General features: G+C 45.5%; 1 protein-coding gene across 2 annotated transcripts in view; it reads left to right on the top strand.

Moving 5' to 3' along the window:
* Nucleotides 1–17827, top strand: part of LOC143988589 (glutathione hydrolase-like YwrD proenzyme) — a 143032-nt gene that overhangs the window by 104664 nt on the left and 20541 nt on the right. For both annotated transcript variants that reach the window (XM_077488269.1, XM_077488268.1), the window contains exon 9: nt 12296–12458. In XM_077488269.1, coding sequence (XP_077344395.1) covers nt 12296–12458 — 163 coding nt within the window. The remainder of the gene's footprint in view (nt 1–12295; nt 12459–17827) is intronic.

Genomic DNA, 17827 nt, shown 5'->3' with positions numbered 1-17827 from the left:
TTTCAATAAAGACACCTGTTCTGGTGACAACCATCTAAGAGAAGAATGTCTCTTAATTTGCAGAGATCTCAGACTGGAGGTAACCTCTTCTCAATATGAAACACCAAAAAAAAAATTTAGGCTAGGTTCACACTGCTGCAATCCGATTTTTGATCTGACTTGCCATGCAATTTGGAAACAACTTTGATGCAACTTGGATAAGGTTTGTATATTCGATGGGGCCAAAATCAAATCAACGTAGTACAGGAACCGTTTCCAAAATCGAGTTGCATTGATGTGAATGGGCACCATTGAACACTATGTGCTTTCCATTGTCGTGCATTTCTGTGCAACTCAAGCTGCATCTTCAACTGCACTCCATGTGAACAGTCTTAACCTTTTCTTACGCAATCCTAAAGGTTTTGTGTGTGTGTGTGTGTGTGTATGTGTGTGTATATATATATATATATATATATATATATATATATATATATATATATATATATATATATATATATATATATATATATATATATATATATATATATATATATAGACACACACACACACACACACACACACACACACACACACACACACACACACACACACACACACACACACACACACATACATACATACATACATACATACATACATACATACATACATACATACATACATACATACATACATACATACATACATACATACATACATTATGGATGGATGTGTGTGTATATATATATATATATATATATATATATATATATACTTTTATGAAGAATGCAGCTGCTGGAAACAGATAAGAGGTCAGAAAGGTCATATTCTATTTGCTAAACATTTACAAAACGTTGTCGCCAAATATTGCACAAATAATTACATTCCATTTCAAAAAATTATTTGGGGTATTTCCCTGAGTTTAGATAAGATCTACTGGACTCATATAAAGGCTTCTTCTATTCCAGGAGATGGGAACCCCCTTAAAATCCATACCCGACCTTTACACTATCCGTGCTGTTTATTTACTCGAAATCCCCAACTGACGTCTGTGCACAGCGGAAATGAATACACTCTATGAATCCCACTGTGTGTGGAATGGTATCACAACACACACCCACGCTAACACACTTTACTGCAAAGCAATGCTCAGGTGTGGGGTCACCCTAAAATACAAGTATGATGAGTATGCTTTAGTATGTTTCTTCTGTTGTAGTATTGCTTGTTCTCTTTCCCTTTTCTGAAAAACAGAACAGTGGTACATCTATACACAAGGTACTGATTAAAGATACAATAGGTTTGTCCAAATCTATCCTTGTCTGTTTCACGGCTTTAATCTTTATTAATTATACTATTATACTAATAATTATACTTTTAAACTATGTTAGAGTTAAAGGGATTGTAAAGTAAAATTTTGTATTTTTTTTAAAATAACAAACCTGTTATACTTACCTCCACTGTGCAGCTCGTTTTGCACAGAGTGGCCCCGAACCTGCTCTTCTGGGGTCCCTCGGCGGCTGTCTCTGCTTCCTCCCGCAGGTACTTCTCACATTCATGCGAGCTCCCTCGCATGGTGAGAAGCACCTGCTGGCGTGCTCCCGTGATACAGCCGGGGGCTATAGCCGCTCGCTGTATCACACGGCCCCACCCCTCGGGCGCGCTGCGTCATTGGATGTGATTGACAGCAGCGAGAGCCAATGGCTGTGCTGCTTTCAATCCATCCACTCCAGCCAATCAGCGGCCAGGCTGAGCGGCGAAGAGGATGGCGGGGGCGAGCGCGGGATTTTCGAGGGGTCGGGTAAGTAAAATGGGGGGACTGGGGGCGCCAGCAGTGTGAGATGTTTTTTCACCTTAATGCATAGAATGCATTAAAGAGGAAGTAAACCCTTCCAAACAACTTGGACCTATAGGTAAGCCTAGATTAAGGCTTACCTGTAGGTCCAAGCAATATCTCCTAAACCTATATGGTTTAGGAGATATTTGCCCGAAAATGGGCACCGCTGTCTACGGCGCATGCGCCGTAGACAGCGGCGCGCAGGCGCACTAAATGCGGCAAATCCAAGAATGGATTTGGCAAATTTGTCGACTCCCATGCACATGCGCGGGAGTGACGTCATCGCGGCTTCGCCGTATGACAGCGGCGGAGCTGCGAGGCGCGACTCCCGTGCGCATGCGCGGGAGTGACGTCATCGCGGTTGCGCCGCTGTGATTCGTCGGAGCTGCGAGACGCCACAAGCAACATGGATGCGGCGGACTACAGGGGACAGCGGCGACTTCGCTGGCTCCTGTGTCAGGTAAGTGACACATAATGAGCTACTATGCGATGCATAGTAGTCCATTATGCTTTACCTTTGCAGGGAAAAAAAGAGGAAGTAAACCCATCAGGGTTTACTTCCTCTTTAAGGTGAAAAAACATTTACCTTTAGAACCCCTTTAATGGGTTAAACAGGCTGATGTCAGGGACACACAGGGCCGGACCTACCATTGGGCTTGACTGGGCTCAAGCCCATGAGATGCATAGTCAAGTGTACTCTGCTCTGCTCAGTCATACCCAGTACCGCCCTATGATGGACATAAGACAGGGACTTGGCGTGACTGTGAGCTGAGCCGAGTATACTTGGCTACGCTTGGGACTGTGAGAGGACCTAAGTGCTCACAGGACTCTGTATCTCGGCGGCGCCATTTTTAAACTTCAAGACTGCAATGACAAGGCTGCAAATGACACTGGGACAAGATTACACTGACAAGGCTGCAGATGGACACCCATAAGGCTGCATTGATGCTGATTGCTACCTGCAAAGTTGCATTCATCTAGCTGATCCCTCTGCAGTCTCGCCCACCACGTTGCGTGACATGAGAAAACATTACATAGTTCAGATTAATGGGACATGAGGCACACACATACTTAGTATTATAACATTAATGCAGACAATAATGTTCCCTATAAAAATTCTAAATGAGTGAATTGCCAAATCCCCATTTTTCTGGGGGACAGGTTCTTTTAACACATTCATTTTGACACACTTGTAACATATAAAGTACATGTAAATCAAATTAGTCCTGAAAGTTGTGCTTACCCATATACTGTTAGCCAAAATGTCATCTGACCTAGAATTGCACTTTAAGGAAAAGCTGTGAAAAGAAATATGGAGAATGTCATTGCTGTTTTGCTTTTTTTAGACTGGATTCACACTTGAGAACACAGCGGCTCGCAGCAAGGGTCTGGTGTATCTCCATTCACCATTTCAAGTCTGATTTCAGTCCGCATTTTGGGCTGCTTTTGGACCTGAAATAGACCATAGGATGCACAGGGCTCCTATGCAATTCGCATTGGAGCCGCTGCAGAGATGTGTGATCCAACTTGATGGAGTCGGTCAAAATATCCTGCTATACGAATCGGATGCAGGGAAACCCACATCCAATTCATACTGTGTACCCGGCCTTAAAGATTTGCAGTGCTGTGAAAGTATTTGCCTCCTTCCTGATTTTTTTCCCACATATTTTAACACTTAAAATTAGTTTGATCTGAATAATTTAAATATTATACAAAAGGCAGTTTTTAAATGATTTCACTTCTTAAACAAATAAGCTGTGCAAACCTGCCTGACTTTATGTGAGAAAGTAATTGCCCATAAACCAATTAACTGGTTGCACCACCCTTGGCGGTAACAACTGCAATCAAGCGTTTGCGATAGCTTGCAATGAGTCTTTTACATCGCAGTGGAGGAATTATGGCCCACTCTTTGCAGAATTGTTATAATTCAGTCACATTGGAAGGTTTTCCAGCATGAATGGCCTGTTTAGGATCACGTCACAGCATCTCAATCTGATTTTAGGCTCGGTTTCCACTAGTGCGACTTGTCATGCGACTTGGGACTGCAAAGTCGCATGACAAGTCGTACCTTATGGTTTCCAATGGGTACCGTTCATATCTGTGTGACTTCAAGTTGCAGCGACTTCAAAGTAGTCGATGCACTACTTTGGTCCCATTTTGATGCCACTTGAGGCCTATAGACCTCAAGAATACACAGGCACTGTTTCAAGTTGCATCAAAATTGTGGCAAAAATCATGCCACTTTCAGGTCGCAATATTGGAAACCTAGCCTTAAGTCCGGACTTGGGCCACACCAGATGTAACTAACTGCACGCACACCTTCCAAAAAGTTAAACTTTTGTCTCATCAGTCCACAGAATATGTGCACAGAAGTTTTGGGAATAATCAAGATGTTTTTTGGCAAAAGGGAGACAAGCCTTTAGCCGCGTACACACGGGCGGACTGTCTGGCCTACTTAGTCCGCCGAAACACATTTCAGCGGACAGTCCGCTCGTGTGTGGGCTTCAGCGGACTTTTTCAGCGTGCAGTCCAGCGGACTAAGTATTTCGGAATTTCCGTAATACTGTCCGTCGTACTCGCATTTCGGCGGACAATCCGCCCGTGTGTATGCCAGTCCGCCGTACTTTTGAAATGAGCGCCTGGAGAAAAGTCCGCTCATTTCGAGCAGGTATCCAGGTAGGCGGGGCCCGCGAAGGAGACGTCGCAGGCCCCGCCGCCTGGTATGGACTTAAAGGGGAACCCCAACGCCGAAAAAAATCGGCGTGGGGGTCCCCCCCAAGTCCACAACAGACCCTTGTCCGAGCACGCTACCCGGCCGGCCAGGAAAGTGGGGCGAGCGAGCGCCCCCCCTCCTGAGCCGTACCAGGCCGCGTGCCCTCAACATGGGGGGGGTGCCTTGGGGAAGGGGGGGCCGCGCCTTGTCCCCATGTTGATGAGGACAAGGGCCTCTTCCCGACAACCCTGGCCGTTGGTTGTTGGGGTCTGCGGGCGGGGGGCTTATCGGAATCCGTTTAATAAGGGGGCCCCCGGATACCGGCCCCCCACCCTATGTGAATGAGTATGGGGTACAATGTACCCCTACCCATTCACCTGTAAAATAAAGTACAAAAAAAACACAACACACGAGATAAAATACTTTATTGCACAGCTCGGGGGTCTTCTCGCCGGACTCCTCCGCTATCTTCTTGTAGCTCTTTTGCTAGCGGAGGAGTCCGGCTTTCTTCCTCGCCGCCGGCCTCTTCTCCCGACTTCGGGGGTCTTGTCCCCCTCTTCGGTTCTTCTGCCGGGCCACCGCGCCTTCTTATAGCTCTTTTACAGGCGGTGGCCCGGTCTTCTGTCGCCGCCGCCGCCCCTTCCGTTCTTCTTCTTCTTCTTCTCCAGGAGATGTTGCCTCGACGATCTCTCCGGCCGGAATGCCAGGGCCGCGCTGCGCAGCCACTTATATAGGGACAATGGGGCGGTGTCACATGGCTTTATGTCACATGGGTTGGTGTCACATGGTGACCCCGCCCCCTTACGATGTCATAGTCCCCATGTGACATCAACCCATGTGACCAACCCATGTGACATAAAGCCATGTGACACCGCCCCTTGTCCCTATATAAGTGGCCGCGCAGCGCAGCCCTGGCATTCCGGCCGGAGAGATCGTCGAGGCAACATCTCCTGGAGAAGAAGAAGAAGAAGAACGGAAGGGGCAGCGGCGGCGACAGAAGACCGGGCCACCGCCTGTAAAAGAGCTATAAGAAGGCGCGGTGGCCCGGCAGAAGAACCGAAGAGGGGGACAAGACCCCCGAAGTCGGGAGAAGAGGCCGGTGGCGAGGAAGAAAGCCGGACTCCTCCGCTAGCAAAAGAGCTACAAGAAGATAGCAAAGGAGTCCGGCGAGAAGACCCCCGAAGACGGAAGACCCCCGGAGCTGTGCAATAAAGTATTTTATCTCGTGTGTTGTGTTTTTTTTTGTACTTTTATTTTACAGGTGAATGGGTAGGGGTACATTGTACCCCATACTCATTCACATAGGGTGGGGGGGCGGTATCCGGGGGCCCCCTTATTAAAGGGGGCTCCCAGATTCCGATAAGCCCCCCGCCCGCAGACCCCGACAACCAACGGCCAGGGTTGTCTGGAAGAGGCCCTTGTCCTCATCAACATGGGGACAAGGTGCTTTGGGGTGGGGGGGGCCCCCCCTTCCCCAAGGCACCCCCCATGTTGAGGGCACGCGGCCTGGTATGGCTCAGGAGGGGGGGGCGCTCGCTCGCCCCCCTTTCCTGGCTGGCCGGGTAGCGTGCTCGGACAAGGGTCTGTTGTGGACTTGGGGGGGGGGGGACCCCCACGCCGATTTTTTTCGGCGTTGGGGTTCCCCTTTAAGTCCATACCAGGCGGCGGGGCCAGCGACTTCTCCTTCGCGGGCCCCGCCTACCTGGAGACGCGCTCGAAATGAGCGGACTTTCCTCCGCGTGTGTGGGCGAGTGCGTTCATTTCAAAAGTAGGGCGGATAGTATGGCGGACTTAGTACGCCGTATTAGACCGCTCAAAAAGTGCCGTGTGTGGGCAAGTCCATTCATTCGAAAGTATGACGGACTGTCCGTCGGATTGTATGACGGACTAAGTAGGCCATACAATCCGCCCGTGTGTACGCGGCTTTTGTTTTATTTTTGGTCAGCAGTGACTTTCACCTTGGAAATCATTATTATTATACAGGATTTATATAGCGCCAACAGTTTACACAACACTTTACAATATAAAAGGGAGACAATACAGTTATAATACAATAAAATACGAGGATTAAGAGAGCCTTGCCCAGAAACGCTTACAATCTAATAGGGTGGGGCAGGTGGTACAAAAGGTTAACTGTGGGGAATGAGTTGATGGAAGTGGTAAAAGATTTGTTAGAGTAGTGATAGGCTTTCCTGAAGAGATGAGTTTTCGGGGATCACCTGAAGGTATCAAGAGTAGGGGATAGACGGACAGGTGGGGGTAGCGAGTTCCAGAGGATGGGAGAGGCTCTGCAGAAAATCTGGAGACAAGCATGAGAGGAGAGAGAGCTTGAGAGTAAGAGGTCTTGAGAAGAGCGGAGAGGATGATTTGGGTGAGGAGAGGGTTGGCAGACACTGAGCGGTTGGTAAGATGGATAAGTCTGGCAGCAGCATTCATGATAGACTGAAGAGGGGATAGCCTATGGAGAGGTAGGCCAATGAGAAGGGAGTTGCAATAGTCAAGGCGAGAGATTACGGAGTGAATGAGGAGCTTGGTGGTTTCATTTGTTAAAAAGGGACACATTTTAGAGTTGTTATGGAGTTGAATTCTACAAACTTTTGACAACAATTGGATTTGAGCCTGAAATGACATGTTAGAGTCTAGGATTACACCTAATACCCTGGCATGAGGGGAGGGACTGATGGTTGCATTGTTTGTTTGTTTATTTTGATGGGAAAAGTCATGGAGGGGGGCACGGGCAGGGGGGAATATTATTAGTTCAGTTTTAGAGAGATTTTGTTTAAGGAAGTGCTGCGACATTCATGCTGATATGTCATTAAGTTAGTAATGCGAGAGGAGACTGAAGCAGTGCGGTGAGGAGTAGACAGATTTGGGTGTCATCAGCGTATAAGTGGTATTGGAAGCCATGGGCGGTTATCAAGTGACCAAGGGAGGAGGTGTAGATAAAGGGAGAAGGGGTCCAAGAACAGAGCCTTGGGGGATCCCCACAGAAAGGGGCAATGGAGAGGAGGAGACACTGAAGGAGCGCTGTGATAAATAGGCAGAGAACCAGGATAGAGCAGAATCTCGGAGGCCAAGGGAATGTAGATTGAGAAGGAGTGGGTGGTTAACAGTATCAAAGGCCGCAGAGAGGTCAAGTAGTAGGAGTATGGAGTACTGGCTGTTGGTTTTAGCAACTGGTAAATCGTTGGTGAGTTTTAGTTGGGCAATTTCCGTGGAGTGCTGCGAGGGAAAGCCAGACTGTAAGGGGTCAAGAAGGTTATTTTCACTGAGGTAGGAGCAAAGACTGTTGTAGACTAAGCATTCTAGAAGTTTAGAGGTGAATGGGAGCAATGAGATGGGTCTTAAGTTGTTCAAGTTGGTAGGGTCCAGTGAGGGCTTTTTAAGTATGGGAGTAATCTGTGCATGTTTTAGGGGGGAGGGGACAGTACTACTAGAGAGGGAGAGATTTAAGATGTGAGGGAGCATAGGATAGAAGAGGGTGACCATAGTAGTTGAGCGAACAGGATCCAAGGGACAATTGGTTAGGTGGGCATCTGAGAAGTTTTGTAAACTCTTCAGTAGTAGCCAATTCAAAAGAGGAGAGTGTTGTGTGTTAGGCAAGCTATGTTGGGTGGGGAAGATGTACGCACAGTGGAGGTGTCCTCACAAATTGCATCAATCTTGTCTTTGAAGTGATTGGAAATCTCTTGGGCGGTGAGCGAGTTAGTGGGTAGAGGGGGTAGGGGACGAAGCAGAGAGTTAAAGGTTTAGAAGAGCCAATGGGAACTGGATGACAAGGAATTGATAAGAGAAAAAGTAGGCTTGTTTGGCAGCATGAAGGCAGGAATTGTATTTTAGAAGGGCAGATTTATATAGGGTGAAGTCTTGCAGGCATTTGGTTTTATGCCACAATCGTTCAAGAGCACGGCAATGTCGCTTGAGATTTCTAGTGTTGTCAGTTTGCCAGGGTTGTAACGGTCGGGATCTGATTCTGGGTGTGGTTGGAGGAGCAAGTGCATCTAGTGATGACTGAACTGTTGTAGACAGAGGTGACAAGGACAGGATAGGGGAGAGATTGTCATATAGGTGGTCAGTAGCAGAATAGAGAAGAGAAGGGTTAAAGCGGCGAAGGTTTCTAAAATTGTTTGCTACTTGGAGGGATGGGTAGTTGGAGGCAAGGATACAGTGAAAGTAATGAGGTTGTGATCAGAGAGGAAGGGGGATGTTGGTGAGGTTGCCAGGGTTGCAGAGATGGGAGAATATAAGGTCAAGTGTATTAACATTTGGAGTGAGTAAAAGTATGTATCCATTGGGTTAGGTCAAAAGATGAGGTTAAGTCGAAGTTTAGGTGTAGTTGGGCTGTTAACATTGACAGGAATTTTGAAGTCACCAAGAATGATAGTGGGTATTTCAGAGGAGAGAACGTAGGGTAGCCAGGCAGCAAAGTAATCAAAGCGAGATACCAGTTCAGGAGGCCGATAAATTGCTGCAATCCTCAGACATGGGAGAAAACAGACGAATACAGTGCCTCTCGAAAGAAGAGAGGGATAGAGAGGATGGGACAGGAAGGACTTGAAAGGTGCTTTGTGGGGATAGAAGGGAGCCAACTCCACCTCCTTTCTGTATGTCTGGTCTGGAGGAGTGAGTCAATGGAGACCACCATGGGAGAGGGCAGCAGGTGAAGCAGAGTCAAAATTTTGAAGCCAGGTTTCTGGTATGGCAAGTATGTTAAAGCCATGAGAGATGAAGAGGACATGTACAGATGTTAGCTTGTTACGGATGGTGCGGACACATGAGATTGGTGGGCTGCTTTGAGGAAGCAGGGGGATAGAAATTAAACTGAGTGGATTGCAGTGGTTGCCGGGGGGGGGGGGGGGGGTATTGGATATGTGGCTTGCAGTTGGAAAATGGCGGATTAGAAGAAATGTCACCTGAGACTAGGAGGAGGGCGATGAAGGCAAGATGGGACTGGGATGTGCATGAGCGCACGTGTCTAGTGGCCCTGGTATTTGTCAGCATGTTGGTACAGCTTCCAGTGGAAGCTATTTTTGCCCAGTCTCTTTCTTATTGTTGACTCATGAACATTGACCTTAACCGAGGCAAGTGAGGCCTGCAGTTCTTTAGAGGTTGTTCTGGATGAGTCATCGTTGTGCTCTTGGAGACATTTTTGTAGGCCGGCCACTTCTGGGAAGGTTCACCACTGTTCCAGGTTTTTTCCATTTGTGAATAATGGCTCTCACCATAGTTTCCTCAAGTCCCAAAGCCTTAAATAGCTTTTTAACTTTAACTTTATCATAACCGGGATGTCTGCTAGACTCTGGTTTGGACAGATTTAAGTGAGTTATTCCTAAGAATTACAGGACTACAATATAAAACACCAAATTTTCATGCAAAATAACTGTACCCCTTTAGGCCCGTACACACGGTCGGACTTTTTGACAACAAACATGCAAATTAGCTGTTTTGGAGCAACATCCGACTGTGTGTACGCTCCATCGGACAAACTTTTTCTGTTTTCATCGGACTTTTGTTGGCTCTGCGAACGGACAAACTTTTTGACAACAGAAGTCCGAAGGAGCAAAGTCCGACCGTGTGTATGCAAAGGCATCGGACTTTTGTACAAGGTACAAACACGCATGCTCAGAGCCTATGCAAACGATCAGACTACAATACAGAAGTTGACCAAAGGTGGCGCAGGAGTCATTGAACGTCCTCTTTTGAAGCGGCGTCAGTACGTTGTGACGTCATTACGTTCATGTTTGTTGTCAAAAAGTCCGACCGTGTGTATGCAATACAAACTTGTGGACAACACACTTTGTACAAAAGTCCACGGAAAAGTTTGTACAAGTCCGACCGTGTGTATGGGGCTTTATAGCACCTAAAATCCGAAATGATCATACCGCCAGGGATGTTAAAATATCTTTTAGTATGCTTCAGCTTCTATTTGAGTGATTTCTTAATTCAACAGGTCTAGCAGTAATCAGGCCTGGGTGTGGCTTAGTGAAATTTAACTCTGCTTTCCAAAAAACATTTTTAATTGCAGTTCATTCATGAATTGGCAAGGAGGAGGGAGGGATTACTTTTTTTTACATAGGGCCAGGAAGGTTTGCGCAGCCTTTTCCCCTTTAATATCAGAATTTTAAACTGAATTTTGTATTTATTCTGGTTAGCCTTGTGTAATATTGCAATATGTTTGATATAAATCATTTAAGTGTGAGAAATATGCTAAAAAATAAAAAAAATCATGACTATGGTATTAACTATGGCTGCACCCGTTACCAATAGCCCATCCCACCCTTCAATGATCACACAACACGGGGTGGATTGAATTGGCCACAACAGCCAATCTTATTTTTATTAACCAAAATATAACTTTTATAATTAACATAAATAACGTAATAACCTTTTTATCTATATATCTCTTTTGCGTTTTTTCACCACCATGGGGCACAAGGTTCAATAGGCATAACACATGACTGTACCTGCTAGCCACTTCTCAGACCTCAAGTCGCTAAAGCCTCCGACTCAGAGACAACTAGCAGGTACCCATATACCAACTGGGAGCCGCCCTCAGACGGGTCCCTAAACCATGCCCTTTAGGTGCCCATATGACCTTCACAAGTACCTTGCACCCTGCCAAACAACCACCAACCAGTATTCCGACCCCCTCTCCCCACCGTCACCACCATCTCTCCCAATCGTAGGGTGGGTGGGAAGCTCCTTACCCTCACAGCTCCTCGTGCAGATTGGCCCCTCCCCTTCCTCTTCCTGCCTCAGAGTATGGAGCCCGCCCATACTCTGATCTGTACAGTCCCCCGGAATACACCCCTAGCCTGGCTCCGCCCCCGTTAACCCCTGTCATGCCGGCCCTCCGCCGAATACCTTCGGCATTGCTCCGTGCCTCTCTGGAAGGGGGCAAACCCTTTATCACAGAACTGTATGCTTGAGGCTGTCATCCTTGTCCTGGATTCACTTCCTAGTAAGTCAGATCTGAAACAAACATGAAGCCAGTAAAGTCTGGGATGTCAAAACCCTTGTCTCGTATGTCTATACCTGACCAAGATGAGGATGGCAGTACTGGAGGCTTCCACTTCAATGCTGGCCACAGATTAATCGGTTTTTGTTCAGTGGAATGATTGGGGGAAAAAAGCCCAGAACGCTATTTTATTCTGACAGCCAGACTATTCCGCTGTCAGAATACACTGATCGAATTAAACTTTACCATCAGTTCTGTTTAGGAGGAGTCACTCATTAGTCCCTGCTGAATCGAGCAATTTTTGATCCTTCTATGGCCAGCTTAAAAACAAAGCAACCATGGCAGTTTCCATAGTTCTATTGTCACTTTTTCACATTAACACTTCTTCTTTATTGCATTTATTTATTGAGGCAAGGTTCTGTATATTGAGATGTATCCATACACAATTGTAATTTTACTGAAAGGGTCAAGAGCTGCAACAGACAGGAGTGCTGACCAAGTGAGAACCATAGGTTCAGACTAGGGGTTGCCTTTACAAATGGACATGGTGATCATGTCTGTTTAATAAAACTCTGAAAAAGTTAAACGCATCCATCCAAACTGTGAGATATGGGGAGAGAGAGCAATGGAGAGGTGGGGGGGGGGGGGGGAGAGAGATGGGGAGGGGGAGAGAGATGGGGAGAGATGGGGGGGGGGATAGAGAGATGGGGAGAGGTGGGGGGAGAGAGAGATATGGGGAGAGAGGGAGAGAATTTCCATGCATTTACAATTATATTTTATGCCGTCTCACATTGTACTTTCTTTCATTCAGGGCATCAGAAACAAATAACCGCGGGAACCCGTTTAATACAGGAAGTGACACAGTATACTTTACAGTAGTGGATGCGCATGGCAATGCATGCTCGTTTATTAACAGCAATTACCAGGATTTCGGTACAGGACTTGTTCCAGAAGGCTGTGGGTTTACTCTGCAGGTGAGCATCATTGTCAATATACTACATTTTGACATATTGGGCTTGATTTACTTCTCGTAAACCCTGGCTTAGGCTGTGTTCCTACCTACATTTAGGCTTCCTTTACATGACTACCGTATATACTCGAGTATAGGTCGATCCGAATATAAGCCGAGGCCCCTAATTTACCACAAAAAACTGGGAAAACTTATTGACTCGTGTATAAGCCGAGGGTGAGACATGCGTCCATCCCTGTGTCCCGTCCATCCCTGTGTCCCGTCCATCCCTGTGTCCCGTCCATCCCTGTGTCCATCGCAGCCTACCTGTCTCTTTGCCTTCTGCAGCCTCTGTGTGCCGAGCCGAGCCGTGCCGAGCCGTGCCATGCCGAGCCGTGCCATGCCGCACTTCTCCTCCTGGTCTGACAGACGGCGGCCATTCCACTGTTCAAAAGCCGCGCCTCCGTCTGTGATAGGCGGAACACTCAATTTCCCAGCAGTCAGTGTTCCGCCTATCACGGACAGCCTCTCATCCTCGTCCATAGTATGAAAATGAGCGGATGTCCGTGATAGGCGGAACACTGACTGCTGGGAAATTGAGTGTTCCGCCTATCACAGACAGGGAGGCGCGGCTTTTGAATAGTGGAATGGCCGCTGTCTGTCTGCACGACACGCTGATCGTGTAGGCAGACGGCGGTGACTCGAGTATAAGCCGAGGGGGGCACTTTCAGCCTAAAAAAAGAGGCTGAAAATCTCGGCTTATACTCGAGTATATACGGTATATAACCATGGGGGTCCTGGATGCATTCAGGGCTGTACACCCACACGGATGTCACAATGGGAGCAGCGTCTGTACCCGTGCAGCTGCTACATCCCAATTGGCATCAAAAAGACTGCCTGCACATTGATGCATGGCACACCCTTGCATCTTAGTGTCAGTAAATACGCCCCTGCATGGATGTACAGTTATGTATGCCCCATGTGAACAAGGCTGTATTTTGCAGCAGCCTGAGCTTTGTTTTGTTTTCTGTGCTTGCTGGAATTCGGAGCATAAAGCAGAGTTCCAGTAACCCCCTCCAAAAATTAAATCAGCAGCTTCAAATACTGTAGCTGTTAACTTTTAATTAATATTTTTATTTTATTTTATTTATTTTATTTTATTTATTTATTTTATTTTAATTAATATTTTTAATACTGGGACACTTACCTGTCCAGGGATCCAGCAATGTCCAAACCCCAGGTGATTTTTTCAATCCGCTCTCTGTTGATGCCATTCCTTCTAAGGGAAACTGGCAGTGAAGCCTTGTGAGAGGAGACGGGGGGGGGGCAAACTTCCTGGTGATCTTGCCACGGCAAGGTCTCCCGGAAGTGGGGACCAGTACCTGTCAAAACAGGCACCCCCCCCCCCCCCCCCAGGTGCCAAATGTGCATTTTCTTTTCTTTTTTTTTTTTTTTTTCTGTGTGTGTGTGTATCTATATATTATATTTATTTTAACCACTTGCTTACTGGGCACTTAAACCCCCCTCCTGCCCAGACCAATTTTCAGCTTTCAGCGCTGATGCACTTTGAATGACAATTGCGCGGGCATACAACACTGTACCCAAATGAAATTATCATTTTTTTCCCACAAATAGAGCTTTCTTTTGGTGGTATTTTTTTTTAATAAATTCTTTATTTTTTCATCTTTTCTTTCCATAGATTTCACATTACATTTCGTTATACATCTACAACTTCTTTAACAGCTATAACAGTCTTATAATATTTCAATCCATACCTCAATTCCACGTCATCCTCCCCCCTCCCTCACCCTTCCCTCCCAGAAAAATAAATAAATAAATATACAAAAAAAAAAAAAAAATGTTTGAATTTTCACTATAATCCCCCCCCTCACTCCCCCCCCCCCCCCCCACCACCACCCGCCTGCTCTATCATATTTCAAAATGTTTCACATCATACTTTCTCTATAATTTAGATATGGAGCCCAGATCTTCTGATATTTCTCATCTTGATCTCTCATTGTCATTGTTAAATTTTCCATTTGTTGGATTTCTGCAATTCTCTGAAACCACTGTGCTCTAGCTGGAGGGTTGCTTTTTTTCCACAGAACCGGGATACATGCCCTTGCTGCTATCAATAAATGTCTCAGCAAAGAATTTTTGAATCTTTCTATTGCCATTGGGATGTCCAGCAGCAGAAAAGTTGCCGGTTTATCTCCCAGGTCAATTCCTGTAATCCTTACAATAGTATCGGCTACCATCTCCCAGAACACTCTAATTTTTGGACATTCCCAAAATATATGTAATAATGTTCCTTCTGCTCCATGACATCTCCAACATGTCTCTGATATCTGGGGGTAAATTTGATGTAACACTTTTGGTGTTCTATACCACCTAGTAAGGATCTTGTATCCCCCTTCTTGATATCTGCTTGCCATCGAGGCCTTTTGATTAAACAACAGCATCTTATCCTTTTGTTCTGGGGAAAACGTAGTCCCTAAATCTCTTTCCCAAGCCTGTAAAAAGGGAAAATCTTGTGAAGTCTCCTGTTCTATTAACATACTATAAAAATAAGACATCAGATGTCTCAGTTCCTCTCCTTTCAAACAGATCTCTTCAAACTCAGTCAATGCCCTTATTTCTACGTATACCTTTGATTTAGATCTAATAAAGGCTTCTAATTGCCTCATTCTGAAAGGGTCTAGTCCTAATGTCATTCCTTTTTCAATATCTTTTTTAGTCATTAACCGATTGCCTACCGAGAAATGACAAATTCTACTCATACCTCTATCTTGTATTGTTTTAAACTTTGGATCTGTCATTCCCGGTAGAAATGCTGGGGTACCAAGGATAGGAAGGAGCGGACTGGGAATTCTTGAAATAGATGTTTTCCTGAATACTCTTTTAGTTATTCGTAATGTCTCCCCTAGTATTGGATGTTTTCTCAATCCCATTGGTATTTCTGTATCTGGAATCCACACTAATCCTTCCAATGGGATATCTGTCGCTGCTTGTTCTGTCTGTATCCACGGTTTTTCGTTTTTAAGCCTACACCATTCCACTACTCTAGTTAAGTGTGAAGCCTCCTGGTATTTTATTGGATCTGGAAGTCCTATCCCTCCTTTTCCTTTGGGGAGTACTAAAATATCTCGACGTACTCTTGCTGGTTTCCCAGCCCAGATGAACTTCATAAATCTTGATCTAAGATCCTTAAACAGACTTGAAGGGATCTTAATTGGTATAGTTTGAATTATGTATAACAGTCTGGGCATCACATTCATCTTAATAATATTGGTTCTCCCGAACCATGTAAAAATCTCTTTGTCCCATTTTTGAAGATCACTTTTGATCTGTCTTACCAGTGGGATATAGTTAAGTTCGAACAGTTCATTTAGATTTTTTGACATTTTTGTTCCTAAGTAACTTATATATGAATTCGTCCATCTAAAATCAAATTGCGTGGACACTGCTTGCAACTGAGGCGAATCCATCTCTACTCCCATTGCCTCCGATTTTCCATAGTTTATTCTAAAGTTGGATATTTTCCCATATTCTCGTAGCTCCATTAGTAAAGATGGGAGAGATGTAATTGGGGACGTTACAAAAAAGATCAAATCATCTGCATAAGCTGCCAACTTCTGATCTTCATTTTTTATTTTTACCCCCCTGATATCCACATTGGCACGTACAGTGGTGTGAAAAAGTGTTTGCCCCCTTCCTCATTTCCTGTTCCTTTGCATGTTTGTCACACTTAAGTGTTTCGGAACATCAAACCAATTTAAACAATAGTCAAGGACAACACAAGTAAACACAAAATGCAATTTGTAAATGAAGGTGTTTATTATTAAAGGTGAAAAAAAATCCAAACCATCATGGCCCTGTGTGAAAAAGTGATTGCCCCCTAAACCTAATAACTGGTTGGGCCACCCTTAGCAGCAACAACTGCAACCAAGCGTTTGCGATAACTTGCAATGAGGCTTTTACAGCGTCCTGGAGGAATTTTGGCCCACTCATCTTTGCAGAATTGTCCTAATTCAGTTACATACAGGGTTTTCGAGCATGAACGGCCTTTTTAAGGTCATACCACAACATCTCAATAGGATTCAGGTCAGGACTTTGGCTAGGCCACTCCAAAGTCTTCATTTTGTTTTTCTTCAGCCATTCGGTGGTGGACTTGCTGGTGTGTTTAGGATCATTGTCCTGCTGCAGAACCCAAGTTCGTTTCAGCTTGAGTACACGAACAGATGGTCGGACATTCTCCTTCAGGATCTCTTGGTAGACAGCAGAATTCATAGTTCCTTTTATCACGGCAAGTCTTCCAGGTCCTGAAGCAGCAAAACAGCCCCAGACCATCACACTACCACCACCATATTTTACTGTTGGTATAATGTTCTTTTTATGAAATGCAGTGTTCCTTCTACGCCAGATATACTTGGACACACACCTTCCAAAGTGTTCCACTTTTGTCTCATCGGTCCACAGAATGTTGTCCCAAAAGTCTTGGGGATCATCAAGATGTGTTGTGGAGAAATTGAGACGAGCTTTGGTGTTCTTTTTGCTCAGCAGTGGTTTTCTCCTTGGAACTCTGCCATGCAGGCCATTTTTGCCCAGTCTTTTCCTGATGGTGGAGGCATGAACGCTGACCTTAACTGAGGCAAGTGAGGCCTGCAGTTCCTTTGACGTTGTTGTGGGGTCTTTTGTGACCTCTTGGATGAGTCGTCGCTGCGCTCTTGGGGTAGTTTTGGGCGGCCGGCCACTCCTGGGAAGGTTCACCACTGTTCCATGTCTTCGCCATTTGTGGATAATGGCTCTCACTGTGGTTCGCTGGATTCCCAAAGCTTTGGAAATGGCTTTATAACCCTTTCCAGACTGATAGATCTCAATTACTTTCTTTCTCAATTGTTCCTGAATTTCTTTGGGTCTCGGCATGATGTGTAGCTTTTAAGGATCTTCTGGTGGACCTTACTGTGTCAAGCAGCTCCTATTTAAGTGATGCCTTGATTGTGAACAGGTGTGGCAATAATCAGGCCTGGGTGTGGCTAGAGAAATTGAACTCAGGTGTGGACAACCACAGTTATAGTATGTTTTAACAAGGGGGGCAATCACTTTTTCACACAGGGCCATGATGGTTTGGATTTTTTTTCACCTTTAATAATAAACACCTTCATTTACAAATTGCATTTTGTGTTTACTTGTGTTGTCCTTGACTATTGTTTAAATTGGTTTGATGTTCCGAAACACTTAAGTGTGACAAACATGCAAAGGAACAGGAAATGAGGAAGGGGGCAAACACTTTTTCACACCACTGTATTTTCCTTAAAAAAGGTTCTATTGTCAAAATGAATATCAGGGGTGAGAGGGGACATCCCTGGCGTGTTCCATTTAAAATGGAGAATG

This window comes from Lithobates pipiens, unplaced genomic scaffold, assembly GCF_037356315.1.
Source record: "Lithobates pipiens isolate NorthernLeopardFrog02 unplaced genomic scaffold, aLitPip1_a1.2 Scaffold_18, whole genome shotgun sequence".
NCBI classification, from domain to species: Eukaryota; Metazoa; Chordata; class Amphibia; order Anura; family Ranidae; genus Lithobates; species Lithobates pipiens.
Note: the sequence above shows the minus strand (reverse complement) of the source record. Positions and strands in the feature narration are given on the sequence as shown.